This window comes from Neodiprion pinetum, chromosome 6 (assembly GCF_021155775.2).
Source record: "Neodiprion pinetum isolate iyNeoPine1 chromosome 6, iyNeoPine1.2, whole genome shotgun sequence".
NCBI lineage: Eukaryota > Metazoa > Arthropoda > Insecta > Hymenoptera > Diprionidae > Neodiprion > Neodiprion pinetum.
Window position 1 is genome coordinate 1,721,138 of NC_060237.1, and position 18,949 is coordinate 1,740,086.

Sequence of the window (18,949 nt, forward strand, 5' to 3'; positions counted from 1 at the left end):
AACATTTACCCTTGAACAAACACCCCCGGCTTCGACGAACCCGCCTCGCATTCTATATTGACACCTTCGGATTCGAATCTGTTTTCACCGCGTTTGATACAGCGTGGAGTACGAATCGATATAAATATATCTATGGATATATTAGAGTGGTCCTTGTTTAGGGTGTTGACGAATTTTCTCCGCCCCGCCGTTCAAAGAAACTTCAAATAATTGAAAAACAATCGGCTAATTTTTTCAGATTTTTATCGCTTATTTGAAGTTAATTCGGGGGTCGGTACGGAAAAAATTTGCAACACCCTGAACAACGACAAACGTAATGTATCCAAACTGACAGAGTTCGGAGGGAGGAATTAATAACGGATTACCGAAAATGGCACGTTGGATAAAAATATATGTGTTTGTGTGGTACAAGAGGATGAGGAAAGGGATATTATGGGGGAAAACTAGGATGAGATGAGGAGACAAACAATGGGCAAAGTCGCTAGCTTACCAATCGAGCTTTTCCGAGGCGATAAATAAATCCGAGCTCGGAGGATTTATCGCTCGACGTCACGATATCAACGAGAAATCCATCGTAACGAGCTTATGCCTCGTGTGCGTGTGTCTATGTAACTACAGTTTCTGTGTCCGATCGTTATAAAAATCTTGTTATTTTTACGATCATCCGCAGTACAAACCCCGTGATTGCAAATCGATTTATACGACGTAAAGGCAACGCGAAAGTTCCCCACTCCCCGCACCGTTCATTCCCGTTTCACCTCGCCTCAAATTTTCATCCCCTTTTCCCCTCCCGTACATTTTTCCGCTACTCGTACGCGAACCTTCCAAGTCTTTGCGAGTCCCGTGTATCGATGTTCGTTACCATATCGATCGGTCGGCAAAGTCGGATATGCCGGACAACCTATCCCTCGGGAAAGGCGCGGGACAATTCCTAGGGAGTGTACCGATTCCCCGGTAACGTTTAACAATTCAAAAAGCGGGATGCGAGGCGGCCCGAGGCGCGTGTCGTGAAACAATAAACGAAGCGGGGGCGGATCGGAAATTCGGCCAAAACTCACCCTTGCTGGAGGACAGAGTAAATCCACGGCCCCCGCGGTTACCGAGAGTAAATATGCGAGGGAGCCGGACGGTAATGTAACCGTGTCACGGGGCCGTCAAAAACCAAACCCCTCGAGCTTTTTTCTCCGTAACGTAAAGAGCAAAGTTCTCGGGACGCCCGCGGCGGCGGGACAGCTCGAGAAAACTCGCAAAGGGGTTTTTTCCCCTCCCTACCCCTTCAGACCTGCAATCTGCGGGCTTATGCATTAATTAATCTCTATGCATTACTCCAGCCGCGCCGCTTCCTCGGCTCCGAACCCACCCCCGACTCGGAAATTGTTGCCTCATACGTTACGCGTTCGCCTTTCTCTACGCGAGCCTTGGCTAGGCGAGCTATTCCCCATTACTCATCGATATCCTCCTTGGTCGTATATCAACGCTTCAAACCTTCCGCGCATGCTGTAAACACTTTCCCTCCGGCTAGATTTGTCCGTCTGCACACCGCCCCGTGAAAACCAACTCTAGGAAATTTGTTTGCCCAACATTCGCTCGTCTGTGCTTCGTTTTTTATAATTCCTGTAGACGGGAATTTACGACCATTCGTAGGACGAGTGTGACGTTTATTATACCTACGGTCATTCGTGAAATTCGGAATATTTTAATAATTATGATTCTTGACTTCGAGAGCTTCTAACAATCCCGACATCAGTCAGTTCGATCTGTTGGCGAAATTAATACCAACTATCGAAAAAATCGTCGCCTCAGAAGGACGGAAGTAAGAGAAACCTTGAGAGCGTCTTTCAAGTTGGCGGGCGGGGTGGAAATTCACCGTTTCCTAGGATAATTTCCAACGAAGAACTCGACGCCTCTCGGTCAACGTGATAATTCGCGTCGGTTCGTCTTTTGCAGGGCTTCGAGGTGAGCTGCCGGCGACTCGAATTGCGCAATATTCAGGAAGCAAATCGAGCCCCCGGCCAACCAGGGATGCGTGTAAACTCCCGAAGGAGGGGCAAGGCAGGCCGAGTCGCGACGAATGAACCGGAGATAACGCTTTATAAACCCAGTGACCGATTCTCGAGGGTTCGCCGGAATGTCGGATCAGATCCCTTTCCGCCTCTCGGCTCCGCCTAGACGGAGCGTCATTTCCGCGCGGGCAGGACAAACTTTAATCGACAAGTTTCCGATAAAAATCCGGCTCGAGATTGAAACCAGGTCGTCGAAATAATTCAAGTCGGTAGGTACATAGGTACGTATATAGGTCTGCTCGGAGAATCGGGGAACAAACAAACGGCAAATCCTCAAATAATTTACCCCGCGGGGCTTGCAGACCGGTTCTCAACGCATTTAATCCCATTATCGCAAACAAGTCCGTGTCTATCGATCAGCGTGGCGGAGGAGCCGAAGGCGAGCCGGGGAGAAACCTACGAGCAAAAATCACGAACGGTCGTTTCGTATCGTTCGCGGGTTTGTCAGCTTACGCGATCAGTCTGCGCGCGACACGAATAACGAGCGACTTTTCATCCCCCGAGTATTTTGTTCGCCCACCAAGCCGGCAGCACCTCCATTCGGTTATAATTAACGCCCAGGCGCGAGGAATCTTCGCCATCCTCCCCCTGCATTCGCAGGGTGTGTTTTACCATAGCCTGGCCGCCTTGCCGAACCTTCGCGTCTAGTCTAACCACCCTCGGGCTCTGATCGTATATCTTTACATATTGTCGGAGGAGCGGCGTAGCTTCACTCGAGTAAGTTAAGCGGATTGAAGTTTTCGCGTCGGGTGAAAGAGGGAGCGAGAACGTGGTCGTGGTGGTGGGGGGTGGGGGCGAGAGAAAAGCTTTCATTGAGGGGCGGGAGAGCTGGAGGGGGAGAGAGTCGGCTATCTAGGTGGCGCAGCTGGAGTCGAAAATCGATACCTATCTTCTCCGGCGGCTGGTTTGCAGTCACTGCCTCGTGTGCACGAGGCGAGCACCATTCCATGGTTGGCTGCGACGCGAAATGGAATGATATTGGCAGCGAGCACATCGGGGGGCACCACGTTCTCGTACATTGTACATAAATTGTAAACAAGTATGGTACGTCCGGCGGAGAGGGTGGAACCACTTCCTCGCCAATTCGAATAATATCGACGTTCTGTCGCAATTTGTTATTTTTTATTTTATTTTATTTTCTTTTTTTTTTTCAAAATAACCGCACTTATTTGAAAATTTATCCACCTTTCATTTCGTTCGGTTATTCTTCGCCAGTTTGTTGTTACTTTCTCCCGTTATTCGGAGACACCCCGTGGTCGATCATGCGTTTAGTCGATATGACAAAAGAGTTTCACGTTTCGATTGTACCGATTTTTATTCACGCAATGGTTCGCTTTTAACAAACTTGTCTCGTTTGTTGTGCAGTATGGTTTTGTGAACTACGCCCTGGAATTGCTGGTAGTGAAGACATTCGACACCGAAACATGGGAGATTATAAAGTACGTAATTACCGTCATGCACTTGCCAAATTTCAAACCCTTGATCAATTTTTCACACTCTGTGTGCGATACTGTTTTTATACAATTCCATCCCTCCCTGCACGCGATGCACGAAGCCAGAAAAGAAATCGGTCACTGTTGAATTTCCATGATGTCGCCTACAAAGGAAAAAAATTAGACGTTTTGTGCTTGTTTTTATGCAATTCGATTTTCGTCAAAGTCTTCGTTAGATCTGATTAAGAAATTATAGGGGTGCAAGATGGAAGACGAGAACACGCGACGGCACCGATTCGCAAATTCCTCGATCCTTCGAAAAATGCAGTATTTATTAAAACCTGTGCGATATTCATCCGGAAATTTTATCGTTATTATCATTATTATTACTATTTTATTGTAGAATATTTCACGCCTCGTATTCAACGGCAATCGGTAACGAATTAACGTCAATTAAAGTCTGACGCGTTGCGGAGGAGTAACCAGGTTCGCTTTGGTAGATGTGACAAAAAAAGACAGGAGAAAAATTTGAAACGGCTTAAAAATTGGTTTATCGATATCGAAACTACAGATATCAGCCTGCCTGTTGACTGCTCTGCGTTGTTAAAGCGGCCCAGCCTCGTTTCCACCTCTAATTCAGTACAGATTGAAAACGGAAATTGGCTTAAATTTAATAAAGATCGAAAGATGTCACTTGGACTAGGAGATGAACATTTTTTCCGTCACAGAACCCGCAAATAAATAACGAATATCCCACGGTGACAGTTCAATAACGATGATAATTGATCGATGGACGAGAAATAATGAAGACGCGGATGAAAATGAAATGAAAAAAGAACGGGCGTAAGTGTGATTAAATTCTCCATGAATATTTCAAGATTAATGTTTAAAGAAGCTCGTTTGAAGTTTGTCTGATGAAAAAAGTTTAAGAAAATACTTCTTTTCCATCGTCGGGCAACGCTGATTCGAATACCGAATTCGATTTACTCTCTAAGGAGCTTTCAAACTTGTTGGCAAAATCGTTTTTCCTCGATATCGTCGCTTTTTCTCTCCATCTCGTCGCGCCCAGATCGGCTATCCTGCGGCGTGTAACCAAAGATTCTGCAGCGGGGCTGATCTACGCACGGATTACGTTCGTAGGTGTAATATATACACGCAAAATGGGTTAAAGGGGTTGCGTCGACTAGGCGGCCCTAAGTACGACCGACGCATAACGTATGTGTGCAACCCTACGAGAAGGGGTAGCTCGGTACAACCGACAGTATCGGCGAAAGTTCGACTTGCGTGATGGATGAGCTTTAGGTAAGGGATAACTGCAATGATAATAACAATAAGAAAACCGTCATATTGCTGGGAAATATTTTGCCTCCCGAAACGATTTGTCATTTGAATATTTTACAATTTTAAACCCGTTTTGTCGACACCTAAAACGAGAATGATTGTTATCGTTGTTGAAGAAATACGACGCCGCTGAAGCGTGGATTGTTCTCCCTTAATCCTGTCGCGGAGTTCTTATCTTTTTACGCGTCTGTAGGTCGGGAGGGAAAGCTGGCTTGCACGCAAGTGAAACAACCGCTGAACAAAAGCTCGTTTGATAGAAAATTTTGTGACTGGTTAGAGAAGAACTTTTTTCCCCGTGCAAGAGCGCGAGATTAAATTCGATACACGGACCTGTTTGTTTGCTTAATTCATTTTCATCACTACAGGAAGGACGCCGCCGTCAATATGGAGGGCCAGTTTTTGGTACGGCAGATTTACGACGACGAGATTACGTACAATCTGATAGCAGCCGCGGTCAACCGCCTCAGTAGGTATCATCGATACACCATTGATATTTCATTGATAACCCTCGGTCCGATAAACGCCCGGCTCCCATCCAAATTCTCCCCGGGGGCTCTTTTCTTCCCCTTTCTAATTATACCCGTGACGGTGGAGGAAGAAAAGTGGATGAAATCGAAGTAGGATCAAGGAATCGCGAAGTGCTGTTTGACTTGGGGATCTTTATTATTTCGTATATATGTATATATATATATGTAAAGGAATAAAAGAAGCTGCAAACAGTCTTCGCAATTTGTTAAAAAAGGTAGTGAGTTTGGTTTTTTTTTTCTTCTTTTTATCTCGCAAGCAACACAATACAGACCCGCATAGAGACAGTCAGATTATGCAAAATGTGATTTTTCCATTCCTCTCTGCCTCCCCAATTTGCACACGATTCATATCTCTGCATTTCGCTTGTGCAGAATGAAAGTTTAGGGAAGAGTTTTAGCGGGGATTCCGAGTTATTTCCGGGGAATTTACTTCCCGACGTTTCCATTTCTTTATTTTCTTTGCATTACCGTTATCGTTATTATACATTATTTCTTCCCTCTCTTTTGTCCCATTCTTGACTGCAACGAACCTTGAGCGCAAAGCGAAAATCCCTCGCCATTTAGCCGAGCATCGAGGCGTGCGCATGGAAGAATTATAGTGCCGGATTAAATTATTACATTAATGAAATTGCCGTGTAATTTATTGCAGACATCCCGGCTAACGAAATACTCGAACTATTCGGTAAAATGTTCTTCGAATTCTGCCAGGATTCCGGGTACGACAAAATTCTACAAGTACTTGGCGCTACGCCGAGGGATTTTTTACAGGTAAATATTTCACCCTCCCTTGTACAAAAGCGAAGACGAAAAGTCCCATCTTACACGATGAATTTCTCGCAACGCCGCGACGCCAGAGATCGTCAAACCGGATCAACGGCACTTATTCGAATCCTACGTTTTTCCGTACGCGTTTCATGCCGATTGCGTTTGCCCGTCGCTCTATATATGTATATATATGTGGGTACGCCACAAAAAATTATTTTTTTTCAAACATCCGACAAAATTTCGGTAGAACATCTCAAATAGAACATCTCATCCAAATATTCGCGCTTAATATTCGTATTTAGAAATGCGTATTTCGTTTCTTCCATTTTCCACTTAAATAACACGTAAAGAAAGTCGGGAAGTTTTTCTTTTCGTATATGGCTTGACGTATAAATTATCTAAATGCAAAGTCTTGTAAGAAATTTCATGCTCTGTAAAAAAGTACCGAGATAAAATATTCCCAACTCCAACCGATTAAGAGATATTTGCATGTAAACATTGGATCATATGCGAATATCTTTTAATCGGTTAGAGTGAAGAAAATTTTATCTCGGTACTTTTTTACAGAGCATGAAATTTCCTACAAGACTTTGCATTAAGATAATTTATAAGTCAAGCCGTTTACGAAACAAAAATTAATTCTGTAATTTTTCTATTTTCTTTACGTAATATTTAAATGAAAAATGGAAAAAACAAAATAGGTACCGCTAATATAAGTATCAATAGTAAGAGCTCGTACTTGGATGAGATGTACTATTTGAGATGCTTTGCCAAATTTTGAGGCGCGTTTGAAAAAAAAAATTTTAAATATATAACACGTAAATTTACAATTGAAATACATTTTTAATCCAATTTCCATATATACGGAATTCTCTCATATACGTGAACGAAATCCGCCATTTCTACGTCGCGCCACGTCGGATTTAGAGAGGGAATTTTCACCACCTGCAGCCGCTCGTTTCGCCAGTAAAATATTCTACGCGTATTGTTTTTTTTCTCTCTCTTTTATTAATTAATTTTTGTCTATTTTCCATTTATCCCTTGCGCAATTTCGCCTCTCTTTTTTTCGCCGAATTCAATATTTCTCCGAGCACCGATACGCCGTCAAGCCGTTCATATTATTCAATTTTGCATACGACAATGTGTATTATTACGTTGATCGAATTTGATTAAAATACAACAAACAGAAAGAGAAAGAGATGGAAAAGAGAGGGTGAAAAAAAAAAAAAATGTCAAAACTGCTTGGGATTTAGTCGCGAGGCATAAAGCGACAATCCGTCAAAACTCGGGGAGCTTTCAAGGCGAGTTATAACCGGGTCGCGAATTTCCACCCACAAAGGGCCGGGGCACGTCTCGTCTGGACGGGTGTAGTTAGTTGCGCGCGGGAAAAGGCGACGAGAGGCGTGCCTTTGAGCGGTGGGAAATACGGTTTATTACGATGAAAAGAACGAAAAGCGAGGGAAGAAGGGGGGGGGGGGGGGAGGGGGGACTAGAATGAGGCAAAAGAAGGGAGGAGGGATGAAAATAACATGCAATCCAAGAATTTGGACGCCCTCCACGACCACTTGGGCACGTTGTACCCCGGAATGAGGGCGCCTTCTTTCCGCTGCACGGAGAGGCCTGAGGACGGGGCTCTTATCCTGCACTACTACTCGGACAGGCCTGGACTCGAGCACATCGTCATCGGTATAGTCAAGGTGAGCTTCGTTACTTAGCAGAAGGGGTGAGTTACAGCGGTGACATTTTTAGAACCAAAATATAACACGACCAGGGCTTGGCAAGCTAGAAGCTCCGCTCAATTCAGCTGAATTTTATCACGACATGACTGTTTCGTGTCTAATTTGTGGGAAAAATATGGAAAACTTGGTATTGTCTTGGAATTTGTTTACTCTCGGAGAAACAATTTCAAAGCTTCTTGTTAATAAGATACTCTTGAAGTATGTCTCAACGAAGAAAATAAAAGCTTTTTTTTATTATACTTTTTACTAAAAATGCACATAATTTTGAGCTACTCTGCATCAGGATGACTATAAAATTCTCCAAGATAAGCAAAATTCTAAAAGTGTCTGGTGATCGTTTGACGAAAAATGTGTCTCTAACGCGTCTGAAGAAGTGTTTAAATTTTTCTGAACAATCTGTAATTCACACTGTTTTGAGTTGACAGCCTGTAGGAGAATCACTTGCCATTTTTTTTTTCTTTTTTTTACACGGAGATTGATTTCAGACAATTTATTTCTGTATTCTCTGAAATTCCTTTTCATTTTCGGTATAAATTTTTTCACCGTTCTCCAACGCGTGGCTAAATTTATCAGCAATATTTTTGTTACTTTGGCGAAGTGTTCCGCAAAATTTGATGAAACTTTCGTTAGACCTGGCAGTGCGACATTTTTTCGTCAAACCGAAAACCTGTCGTGGTAATCTGGCGCAGTACGTGGTGTTCCACACTCCGCGGCCTGCAGATACACACTCGTTGGTTAATTTCCCATCAATTTGCATGAGGGGAAATTGACGTTGAATAAGGAATACCGGCTCGGAAGCTTCGCAGGGATGAAGTTGGGCGGTAACCGGCCGGTCTTCTTCCTTCTCTCAAGTCTCCCGGCCCTCGTCCGTGTTCAAAATTTTCGCCAATATCAAGATTTACTCCTTTAAAGGATTGAACCCTTACAATATATCGGATGTAAACTTTGCTCAGACCGTGGCGAAGAAGCTGCACGGAACGGACGTCGACATGCGGATACTGAAGACGAAGAACGAGTGCGATCACGTCCAGTTTCTTATAACGGATTCCTCGACCCCGGGTGTCGTCTCGAAGCCGATGATCGCCGAACTGCAAACTTTGTCCCGCGGTAAGTGGAGATCTGCTCCTGGACGAATTCCGCCGTCCTTTGTCAAGTTGTTTTTCATCGGTTTCTTCCTGTCTACTTTCTGCTCTTTTGCATTATACTGCACCGTCTGCACAATTTTATTCAGCAGGAAACTTTCCCGGCGAGCAATTGTTTAAAATATCCTGTTTACTCGGGGAGTTTTTGCCGCGAGCCTGCGGGCTTCGGATAATAAAAAACTTGGCACGGCGGAACTTCTAGTCGCTCTTTTCAAAAGTTAAAAATAGGAGGGAAAATTCTGGGCGAACTGTGTGATATCCTTGCGCTTCGTTTCGCCGACTTCTCGTTTGTTTTCCCGTCGCTTTTCAAAGGCTGACGAGACGGAGACGCTGCCCCCAAAAGACGCCAGATAAGCGCCGACGCTTCGGTGTTACGATTTGAAACAATACCCACGACCGCAATTTCTGGGTAATTAGCTCCGGCGCTTAGCGATGATATCTCAATTCTTGGCTTTCGCAAATTTTACTTCAATTGTAAGGCAAGACAAGCCAAAAGCACTCTCAAGCGTCGGCTGCAGAGCCGTCGGTCGAATCTTATTATCCGAGTAATCTTGTGTGCATTCAGCGAATCGTTCATAAGTGGAATAAGAGAGAGGGAATTGAGGCTTCGGGCTTTATTGTTACATTGACGCAATAGCGGGGGTAATGATAATAATAACAACAACGAGAACCTTCCACGATTTCGACATACGCCCGACCCTCTCGCTCTTCTCCGAAACGTGAAAAACAAAGGGGACGAGAGAAATGTTTTGTTTTTCATTTCAAAGCTTCGCAACCCCGGCTGACCTGCCGCACGCCAAAATTGAGGGTAAGATAATATCAACAAACCGAGGCACCGGGCAGTTTTCTCCCCCATTTTTAAAATTAAAACGGTTTTGCATGTACGACCGACTTTACATTTTGCGATGAAGCCTTTTCCCTCCCTCTGTATTTTTTTTTTTTTTTTTTTCATTTTTAAATTCCTTTTGTTACACGAAATATCATTGCCGCCGGCGTAAACGCGCTGAATATGGATCGGGGAAATTTTATCGCCGCACGTTTAAACTTCCGTCCATTGAAATATTCGACAGTATATCGAACGGATACCGACTTGGCTCTGCAGGGTGATAAAATTTTTATTATACCTCACTACAGTGACCGTAAAGGTTCCTTTTGTTGAGCCGGCGTCACTCTTCTGCAGATCTGCACTTCATCGACCCTCGATATTGTCCCTTAATGTTGCAGAGCCCAGGGTTAGTCCGGCTACTTTTTGCCGGGTATTTCCCTTTCATCTAATGTTCAACAGACAACTGACGATCGTGCAGACCGGCAGCACGATCACCCGGGTCATCCCCCAGGTTTCGACCGGTAATTGCAAGCTGAACGACATCCTGCTCACCGTAAGTCACACGCAAGTCCAACGAGTCGAATCGCTCGCTCGTTTATTCTCGTATTTGTTTTCCAATCTCGTTTTCCCTGTTTTCTTTTTATCCACCTCGGATATTCGGGAGTGGATATTTCCGATATCTGTCAAGTCAACCGACACTCCATTACTCATCGATTCGAGTTTCTCTGGATTGACCCAAGCCCGTTCGGTCCGGGTGACGTAACGTCGCGTTTTGCTTTGTCGACGTTCTTTCGCAGGTTTAAGAAGTTGATCCAAAACCCGTGGAATCTATTGGGATCAGGTACTCGAGGGGTCTGAAATATTAGAAATCTGATGACGCGACGGGGATGAATGTCCGGGATTGAAAGAAATCACGGGAACCAATGAAACTTTTTGATTATACTCCAATTCTCCCGCATTTTTTTCCCCCTCACATTCACTCTCCTCCCTTAGTCGATTCATTTTTCCAGGTCCGGCCCCACCTCGAGCTGACTTTTGAAAATATATTATCGCACATCAACACGGTGTACGTCTTGCGAACGAAAACTGGCGTGATGAAGGTCGAGGCTGCCGAGGAATTCTCGAACATGCGTCTTAAAGTGAGACTAAAACACGTTATGCTAACAGTGATTCGAGTGTTTGCACGGGGGAAACCGTTTCAGTGGAGATTGAGCGTTATAGGATTTCGGCGAATCAGTGCGAGAAACAGTCGGGAGTTCTCGCGGGTAACGAAGAGATAAAAGAGAATCGAATTCACCGCCTTGCGGCGGTCGTTTCAGGGTATATAGAAAAATTACTGAAACGGTAACGCCGAGTCGAATGCTAAATAATAAAGTCGAGTAATCGGAGTAATCGGCATTCGCTTTCGCTCGCAGGGCCAGATGCTTTACATCCCGGAAGCGGATCTGGTAACTTTCTTGTGCTACCCGAGCGTGATGAATCTCGACGATTTGACCAGGTAACAGTAATATTTATTTATCTTAGGTCATTTCTCGAGACGGCGTATGAATAAATTGTGTGTGTAGAATTACGTCACCTTGTACCATACACGCGATTTGTCTCTTGCATGGCTCGTATAAAATTCCCCCAAACTTCTTCCTCCGCACGGCTTATAAGATTCTCTTCCCTTATTTTATCTTCGCGCACGCACATTTTTTTTTTTTTTTTCTTCTATCATTCTTTTTCCCTCATATCTTTCACACCCGGCTCGTTCCCTCGCAGGCTTTAAATCGCCAATAAATCGCTGCGTTGCACCGAATCCGGAAGGTATAACCTTCTCCGAAACGTCCAATAAATTTTCCCGGATATCACCACATCCCGTTACGTTCATCTCTCGATTAAACACGCATCAATTAAACCCTCCTTAGTCTGATTTCACCTGGCCCTTGTTCCTCACGTAAGCCAAATCACGCAAAGCCTTGAAATAGGCAAACGTCTGTTCATTCGAGTTACAGTCCGTTGAACCAGTCGCTGGTCTGTAATACGCTCAACTTGAAACTATATTACCTTTGCTCAATTTTCTCCAGTCTTCTCGGCAATTGAGGAATCTAGTCTTGCCCGTCAGTCGAGGTAGAAAAATTTTTTCGCCCCTTTAAATTGGTTTCACAAAAAAAATTTTATTTTTACCACCGTATAAAATCCCTCGCGCAGCAGTAAATATATCCCGAGTGAAATTTTTTTACCATCAGTTTTGCTGGTACAAGTTGTCTGAAAATCCCTTCCACCGTCCATTTTTTTCCACTTTCTTTTTATTCCTTCACTTTTTACGTTTCTTCTTCTGCTTATATTTCGCATGAATTTCAGCTTACGAATTTGAGCGATATAAAAATGAAGGGGGCTGCCGAGAGAAAAAGGGAGGGCGAATTTGTCACGTAATATCAGGAGGGGTGGAAGTCTACGTGACGGAGTGCGATACGGTAGTGAGTGGGGCGAAAGGGGGTTGAAAATGGGAGAAAACAGCTTGACGAACCTTTTTATTGGTTTCTGGAATCTCGTCATCGCTCCCTCAAACTTTCTGCCTTTCGCGAATATCCATTTTCTCCTATATTTCTTACTTTTCGAACGAGAGATTGGCCCGCGAAGCCTCACGCGCTTATTTTACGTCTCAGCAGTCGTGAACGTAACTGTGAAGGTATTTACCTCGAGCCCCTCACGACGCATAACTCACTCTGAGATATGTCGTTTAATTCCATTGTTTCTACGGGGTGAAGTGCCCCTCTGTCGACTCGCGAGAGCTTGTAACTCCCCTTACCTACCCCTCTTTTCCACCCTTCCTCTCTCTCTCTCTCTTATTCTCGTCTTCTCCTTCTCTATCGATCCCTCCTTGCAGTGCAAGAAACGCCTTTGTTTCACTCGTTTCTTTCCAGGGGGCGACTTTTAGTGCAGAAGGAAACGAGCCCCGTATCAGCCTTCGGGCTACAGCGAGAAATACTTGCCTCTGACACGCGATGTTCAGCCGATTTTCACCGCGGCGGCTGTTTCAGGGCAGGAATTTCGCCCCGAGCCGAACCGTGAATTTTCATCCCTTCGATGCCCGGCAAAAATCTGTCGAGGACAAATCGGGCGGTTCCGACAACTTGCCCCTTTTCTTCCACCCCGTATCTTCAAATCGATTGTTTGCGGCTGCACTTTCCTACAGGAACGTTTCGGCAAGCTTCTCGAACATTCTCACCCCTGATAAAGTCTCTTATCTCCCTCGGCGACCCGCGAGAAATGAAATATGCTTCGCCGGCCATGACCGGGTTTTAAGGCAAATCTCTACCCTCGAGATAGTTTTCCCTCCACTTTGTGCACCCGTTTACACTGTACAGGTTATGCACACATATACGCTTCTTTTTTTCTTTTTCTTCCTCGCCTTTTGTCCCTACCGAGTAATTTCTCCGGCACTGGTAGTTTTCTCTGGAGGGATTTGTAATTAGTGTCTCGGTACGCAATTATTATCAAATTACCTCGCAGGTCTCGTCAAACAGACGCAATTGTTCTCATCTCATTAATCTGTGTTATGCCTTAGTTTGCATGTGTTTTCTGCATTATTCAGGTCTCTCTGAATAATTCGCGAGTCGGGGATGACTCGAGTTTCCTCAACGCCTCCTACCATCCACAAAAAGAAAAAAAAAAATCACCGCTTCTAAGGAAGATCATTTTTTCCAAACGACTCTGCGAACAAAAAAAGCCAGGGAACCGAACTTCGTCTTGAGACAAATTCTATATAACCACGAAGTTGAATTATCTTATTTGTTCGTCTGTTTTCATCCCAGAGCACATTGCAGTGACGCAGATCTGATTTCGTAGTAAAAGTTTCTTTTTTTGCTCCATGTTTTTTCCATCTCTCAAGTCTCTCTCCACTACGAAATGGGTCAAAGAATCGAGCGAAAAACAACGCCGTAGTCGTACCGTGAAGAATTTTTTCGTCCTCCCCCTCCATATATACCTACGTATATCAATCCTTTATGGATATTCGATGACGATTTTATCGTACCTCGACGGGACAGACAGACGCCGGTTTCACCCTAACCGTCGAACTTCACCCCTACCAAAGCGAACATTATCTCTTCACGTCTCGCGATAGTAGCTGTAGACGGTTTTTTTCGATGGGTCACCCGTGCAAGTGATTTGCTCGAGAACTCGCCTTGTTCCTTTAGGCGCGGACTCTATCTCAGCGACATTCCCCTTCACGATGCGACCCGGGATCTCGTCCTGATGTCCGAGCAGTTCGAGGCCGACTACAAGCTCACCAGGAACCTCGAACTACTGACGGACAAGCTTCAGCAGACCTACCGCGAGCTGGACGGCGAGAAGCAGAAGACCGACAGGTGAGAAGTTCTCAAGGATTCGAATCGTTACATGGTTTCTCATTGCTTTCGCCCCCTTTGCGACAGGCTCCTCTACTCCGTACTTCCGATATCGGTGGCGAGCGAATTGCGCCACTCGCGACCAGTTCCGGCGAAAAAATACGACTGCGTGACGCTACTGTTCTCAGGAATCGTTGGGTTCGGTGCCTACTGCGCTGCCCACACGGATTCCAGCGGCGCGATGAAGATCGTAAACATGCTGAACCAACTCTACATCGCCTTCGACGTGCTCACGGACCCGAAGAAAAACCCAAACGTCTACAAGGTGCGATTACCACTTGTGAAAAATGCCGGCTTTATTACGGTACGGTAACTTGTTAAAATTATTGTTGCCGCGGAAACTTTACAGCGTCCGCGATTAAAGGCAACGTGCTCTAATTGATGCATTTAACTACATACTCTGAGGAACGGATGCCGAGACCGATGTGCCGAACCAGTCGCGTTGATGCGAGACCGGCAAATTAACCACTTACTGCCAGCAACGTAACACGCGGCTGTTTCTGCCACTTGGTATTGAGGCGACCGTACCTGCGTCGATATAACTCCACTCGTCAATGGTGCTCGTGGTACTCATTCGCTGATTGGGTACAGTAATCGAAGCATGTCTCGGTTACCAATCGTCACGCGGTTGAATCGAAGGGTTCGATAGAGAAGCGGGGGGAATTATTATAAAAGGCTTCCATTCTACCGGGGTTTCATTGACATGGCAAAATTCCACGGTACTTCTCAGCGCTGTTTTCTCATTCATCCCAATCGACCTTGCACCGAAATGTGTAATAACGAAAGCTGCGACGCTCATTCCCAACCTGTTCAATGCCTCCGTCAGGTGGAGACTGTCGGTGACAAGTATATGGCAGTCAGTGGTTTGCCAGAGCCATGTCGAAGCCACGCTCGCTGCATCGCCAGGCTGGCCCTGGACATGATGGATCTGGCAGCGGACGAAGTTCAAATCGACGGGGAGCCGGTGGTGAGCATTTTCTGTTTTTATTATCATCGTTTCCAAAGCGCGGGCGGCAACCCGTTGAAATATTCATTTGGCTGTCGCTCGAAGAAGAGCCACCTCGACGATCAGATCGTTCTAAGATACGGATTTCATTTCCGTATATTTTCTTACCGCCGTCAAAGTTTCTCCTCTGGCTCCTATTTATTTGCATTACAGAAGTCTCGCCCATCGAGTTTCTGTGAATTCCGATAGATCGGAACTTGATGTATGATCGCAAGTTCCTTCGTAACCTTTACACTCAATTCATAAGGTTTTGTGCTCGATTATGATTAACGGTTATGATTTGAGGGTAGTTAAAGTTGGCTCACTGCAATAGTCGCGTCTTTCGTAGAGTTATCGACTTTTCACTTTCCTTGTCAACGTGTTTCTCAAGTTTCGCACAAAAATTCCTGTTCGCCAAAGAGAACAGGTGTTTTTTTATCTTCAAAAACCAATCAATTATTTCGTAGATCAGGGTTTATTGATCGGTTGACATAAAAATATAAAGGAAAAACAGTGAAAACAGTTAAATCATGAATCGGAAAGCTTTTTTGTAATTATTGTAGCGAAACTCTCAAGTCCAGAACGAAAGATTGCGAATGAGTTTTCGAGGTAAATGAAGTGTATTTTCAGAAGCCTAAAAGTCCGACGAGGGGAAAAAGGCTTTGATCAAGCAATTAAAATCTTGAATACATAACGGACGATAAGTCGGGCATCCTGCCGAGTTTAAAAGTCCGCTTGTTATTAGCAGCCCCCGCGGTAGTATAGCTGTAGCGGTAGGAGAAAAGAGCCGAATGAAAAACGATTGTTCAATTTGCAGAAAATTACAATTGGGATTCACAGCGGGGAAGTCGTCACCGGTGTAATTGGGCATCGAATGCCGAGGTACTGTCTCTTCGGTAATACCGTTAACCTGACCAGTCGGACCGAGACTACTGGGGAACCGGGAAAAATCAACGTGTCGGAGGATGCATACAGGTATGTACGACGAACATCGAATTCACTCAGTGACACTCACACCCGCTAATTGGCAGGCTTTTCCAAATCAATGAATCCAGGGCGCGGATTGTTCCGCGTGATGAATAACCACGGGTGATAATTTATTATCAAATCCCACGGTACACACGGCTCGGCGGAGTACAATAATTTATTCATAAAACTAGAGTGTTCCCGACACGATCCGCGCCTCATCTCCGCCAAACAATGCTGATCCCTCGATCAGGAATTCCAACTGTCAGTCGGCGAGCAGGTCCAGGTACTCCCGGAGGGACTGGGGTATCCTAAGTTCCTTAATCCCGTGGGGGAGGGCCCAGTTGTCGAAGAGCGACTGTCGCACCCGGCATCTGCAAAGGTGTTTCAGCTCGGGTGGAGAGACGCCGCTTCGTTCGGGGGGCACCAGATTACTCTCGACGAATTTCGGGTATTGATCGTAGAGCGGAACCGTCTCCACCCCGCTCCGATCGGCGATGTGACTCGGGGTGTTGACCCTGACCAGAGGTACCGTCCGCAGAAGCACCCTCAGACAGGCGACCAACTGAGGCGGATATTGACCGGGCTCCACTTCCAGCTCCGAGAATTTGTTCAGGACCATTTCCAGCGGGGACGGTGATAATCCGTCGGCGAAACTCGACGCTCCGTACCTGAGGAGAAGCAGCAAAATGTCCGGACTTCCGAGCTGGATGACCACCCGGATGGGGATAGCCTGCCCGTAGGACTCCATTGGGACGTCGACGAAACGGCACTTGCCGGTGGAAGCTGGGCTCGAGTAGAGGAGCCGGCCGGAGTTGGCGTGATCCATGAAATAGATCAAGGCCCTGATGTTCTCTTCGCGGTCCTCGAAGTCGCTCTTCCACCCCGACAGGAAGTGCGTCACTCTGGTGCCGAATATCGCCCCGACGAATATCCTCTCGAAGGTCTTTTCGCAGTAGAATATGTCGTTCAGCAACCGCGAGACTATCTCGTTGTTACGTAGCTCCCAGTCGAAGCACAGCTTCATCGCTACGTACAAGACGTTGTGGAACTTCCCAAGAAGACAGATCGACCCGTTTTCCACCAGCGTCAGGTTGTGGTAACGCAACGCCGCCAGCACCGCCCTCTCGCACACTTCCGTGTTCTCCAGCTCCTCACCTGGAGCAATACGGGTTCTTTGAAGCGGGTTTGGAGAAACCGAGAGTGAGCGCGTTTTTATTTTTCGGTGGGTTGAGAGGAACACGACGGCTAATGCGGGGGATTCTTACTTTGCGTATTTCTTTTTTCGTTTCTTTTACTTACCTTTGGCACAGCCTTGGATAATTGCAGTGAAGTAATTGACTAAGGCACGTCTTTTGTACCGGGATAAAAGGCTGCTGCGTTCCATTTCGGAGAATATTTGATCAAAGTAACAGTCGATCACCACCTCCATTATATTTTGCCCGGGGTCTGAACGTCGGAATGAGATAAAAATCAGCGAATTGTAAATCAACGGTGTCGGATCGGCAAGTAGTTATGAAAAAAAAACGCGGTTGACACGACGGAGGCCAGCGTGATTTTGCCGAGGGAACGTCTGTCCGTGGAAGAGTGAAAAGCTGCGTAAATTCGATTATACTTAGGGGTGAATTTAGCTGGCTTCACGGCTGCAGTTCTCGCTCGCTCATCGTATTAGGTACGAGACTCGATATCACGTGACTCTCGCTTTCCGCGTATCCCCGTTGAGAATGTATACGTACCATTCTGTTTACCGTTTCTCATTTATTTCAGTCGAGTGTTTTACGAAAAGTAAAATTATATTTTCACATTTAATTTTCATCCGAGTAGTAAAACGAATGTTTAGCTACTGAGCGTGAAAGAAACGTTGAAAAAAAAGAGGAACAACATTGATACGGTTACGGCGTAAAACGTTGTGGAAAATATTTTTTCCCGAACTAATTATAGGAGGCTTTGATCTCGTTGTAATTAACCAGCTCACCGAGCGAGGGCCGTTAATTAAATACCTGCTGGCAATTTTGCATCGCTCAAGAGTTTGAGAAACGTTAAACGATGGAGTTGGGCTACCACATTACCTGCAATAACGAGTAACAAGCTGTACAGATCGAAACTGCGTCTGTGCAGTGGATGGATATAGCACGCATCGTCAGGTGCAGGCGATGAAGATATTTTTTACGTGCCAAATGAGTATGAACATATCGAAGCCGGGAGTCGATGATATCACGGACGGTGAAGATTTACAGCATTAACGGACAAACCTCGAAATGTCATAAGAATAACGACTATACTAATGATTTTATTGCCAACGTTCCAGACTCGTTCTAGATTATCATCATTGCTATGAAGTTTATCAGAGCGAGTCGCGTTATGAATATGTATCGATGATTTCTGACAAAAGATACGTATCATCTCTCTGGTCACATGTAACGTCTAGATTAGATCCGTCGAATCAATCCCGTTGAAGTGCTTGGAGTGCCTACTTGTGATCCGCGTAATGGACAGTCAGACTCGGCGATAATCAAGCGGCTCGCGACGTCACGCAAGAGCACCTTGGAGTCACAATTACTGTCTGACGAGCCCGTGCCAGGAGAGATGAATACGGTTCGTTAAGGTTTGGGAATCGGCTGCGCCGGAAATTGGTCGAGCCTCTGGCGTTTCGTTTCATAAATTGACCAGCAGCAGCTGTACTCTGCATGGTGTGCGCTGCGTCAGATTTAAGTTTCGGAAAGAGGTGCAGGTACCTGTATGGAGGTAGCGAGTATTTCGAACTTTGGATC

The 18,949-nt window shown here is 45.5% G+C and overlaps 2 protein-coding genes across 2 annotated transcripts in view; one reads left to right on the forward strand and one right to left on the reverse strand.

Annotated features, from left to right (window-relative positions):
* The window catches only part of Gycbeta100B (guanylate cyclase soluble subunit beta-1-like), an 87,598-nt gene that overhangs the window by 43,058 nt on the left and 25,591 nt on the right, over positions 1 to 18,949 (forward strand). The window contains exons 3-14 of the mRNA XM_069137091.1: positions 3,429 to 3,502; positions 5,203 to 5,303; positions 6,014 to 6,132; positions 7,671 to 7,826; positions 8,822 to 8,975; positions 10,235 to 10,389; positions 10,847 to 10,975; positions 11,252 to 11,334; positions 14,018 to 14,188; positions 14,255 to 14,492; positions 15,054 to 15,194; positions 16,030 to 16,187. Of these exons, the coding sequence (XP_068993192.1) occupies positions 3,429 to 3,502; positions 5,203 to 5,303; positions 6,014 to 6,132; positions 7,671 to 7,826; positions 8,822 to 8,975; positions 10,235 to 10,389; positions 10,847 to 10,975; positions 11,252 to 11,334; positions 14,018 to 14,188; positions 14,255 to 14,492; positions 15,054 to 15,194; positions 16,030 to 16,187 (1,679 nt within the window). The remainder of the gene's footprint in view (positions 1 to 3,428; positions 3,503 to 5,202; positions 5,304 to 6,013; positions 6,133 to 7,670; positions 7,827 to 8,821; positions 8,976 to 10,234; positions 10,390 to 10,846; positions 10,976 to 11,251; positions 11,335 to 14,017; positions 14,189 to 14,254; positions 14,493 to 15,053; positions 15,195 to 16,029; positions 16,188 to 18,949) is intronic.
* Positions 16,274 to 17,750, reverse strand: stops (SOCS domain-containing protein stops). The gene is made up of 2 exons (XM_046632990.2): positions 17,481 to 17,750; positions 16,274 to 17,336 (listed from the first exon to the last, which is right to left on the reverse strand). The coding sequence occupies exons 1-2, from the start codon at positions 17,608 to 17,610 to the stop codon at positions 16,444 to 16,446; spliced, it is 1,023 nt and encodes a 340-aa protein (XP_046488946.1). The 5' UTR covers positions 17,611 to 17,750; the 3' UTR covers positions 16,274 to 16,443.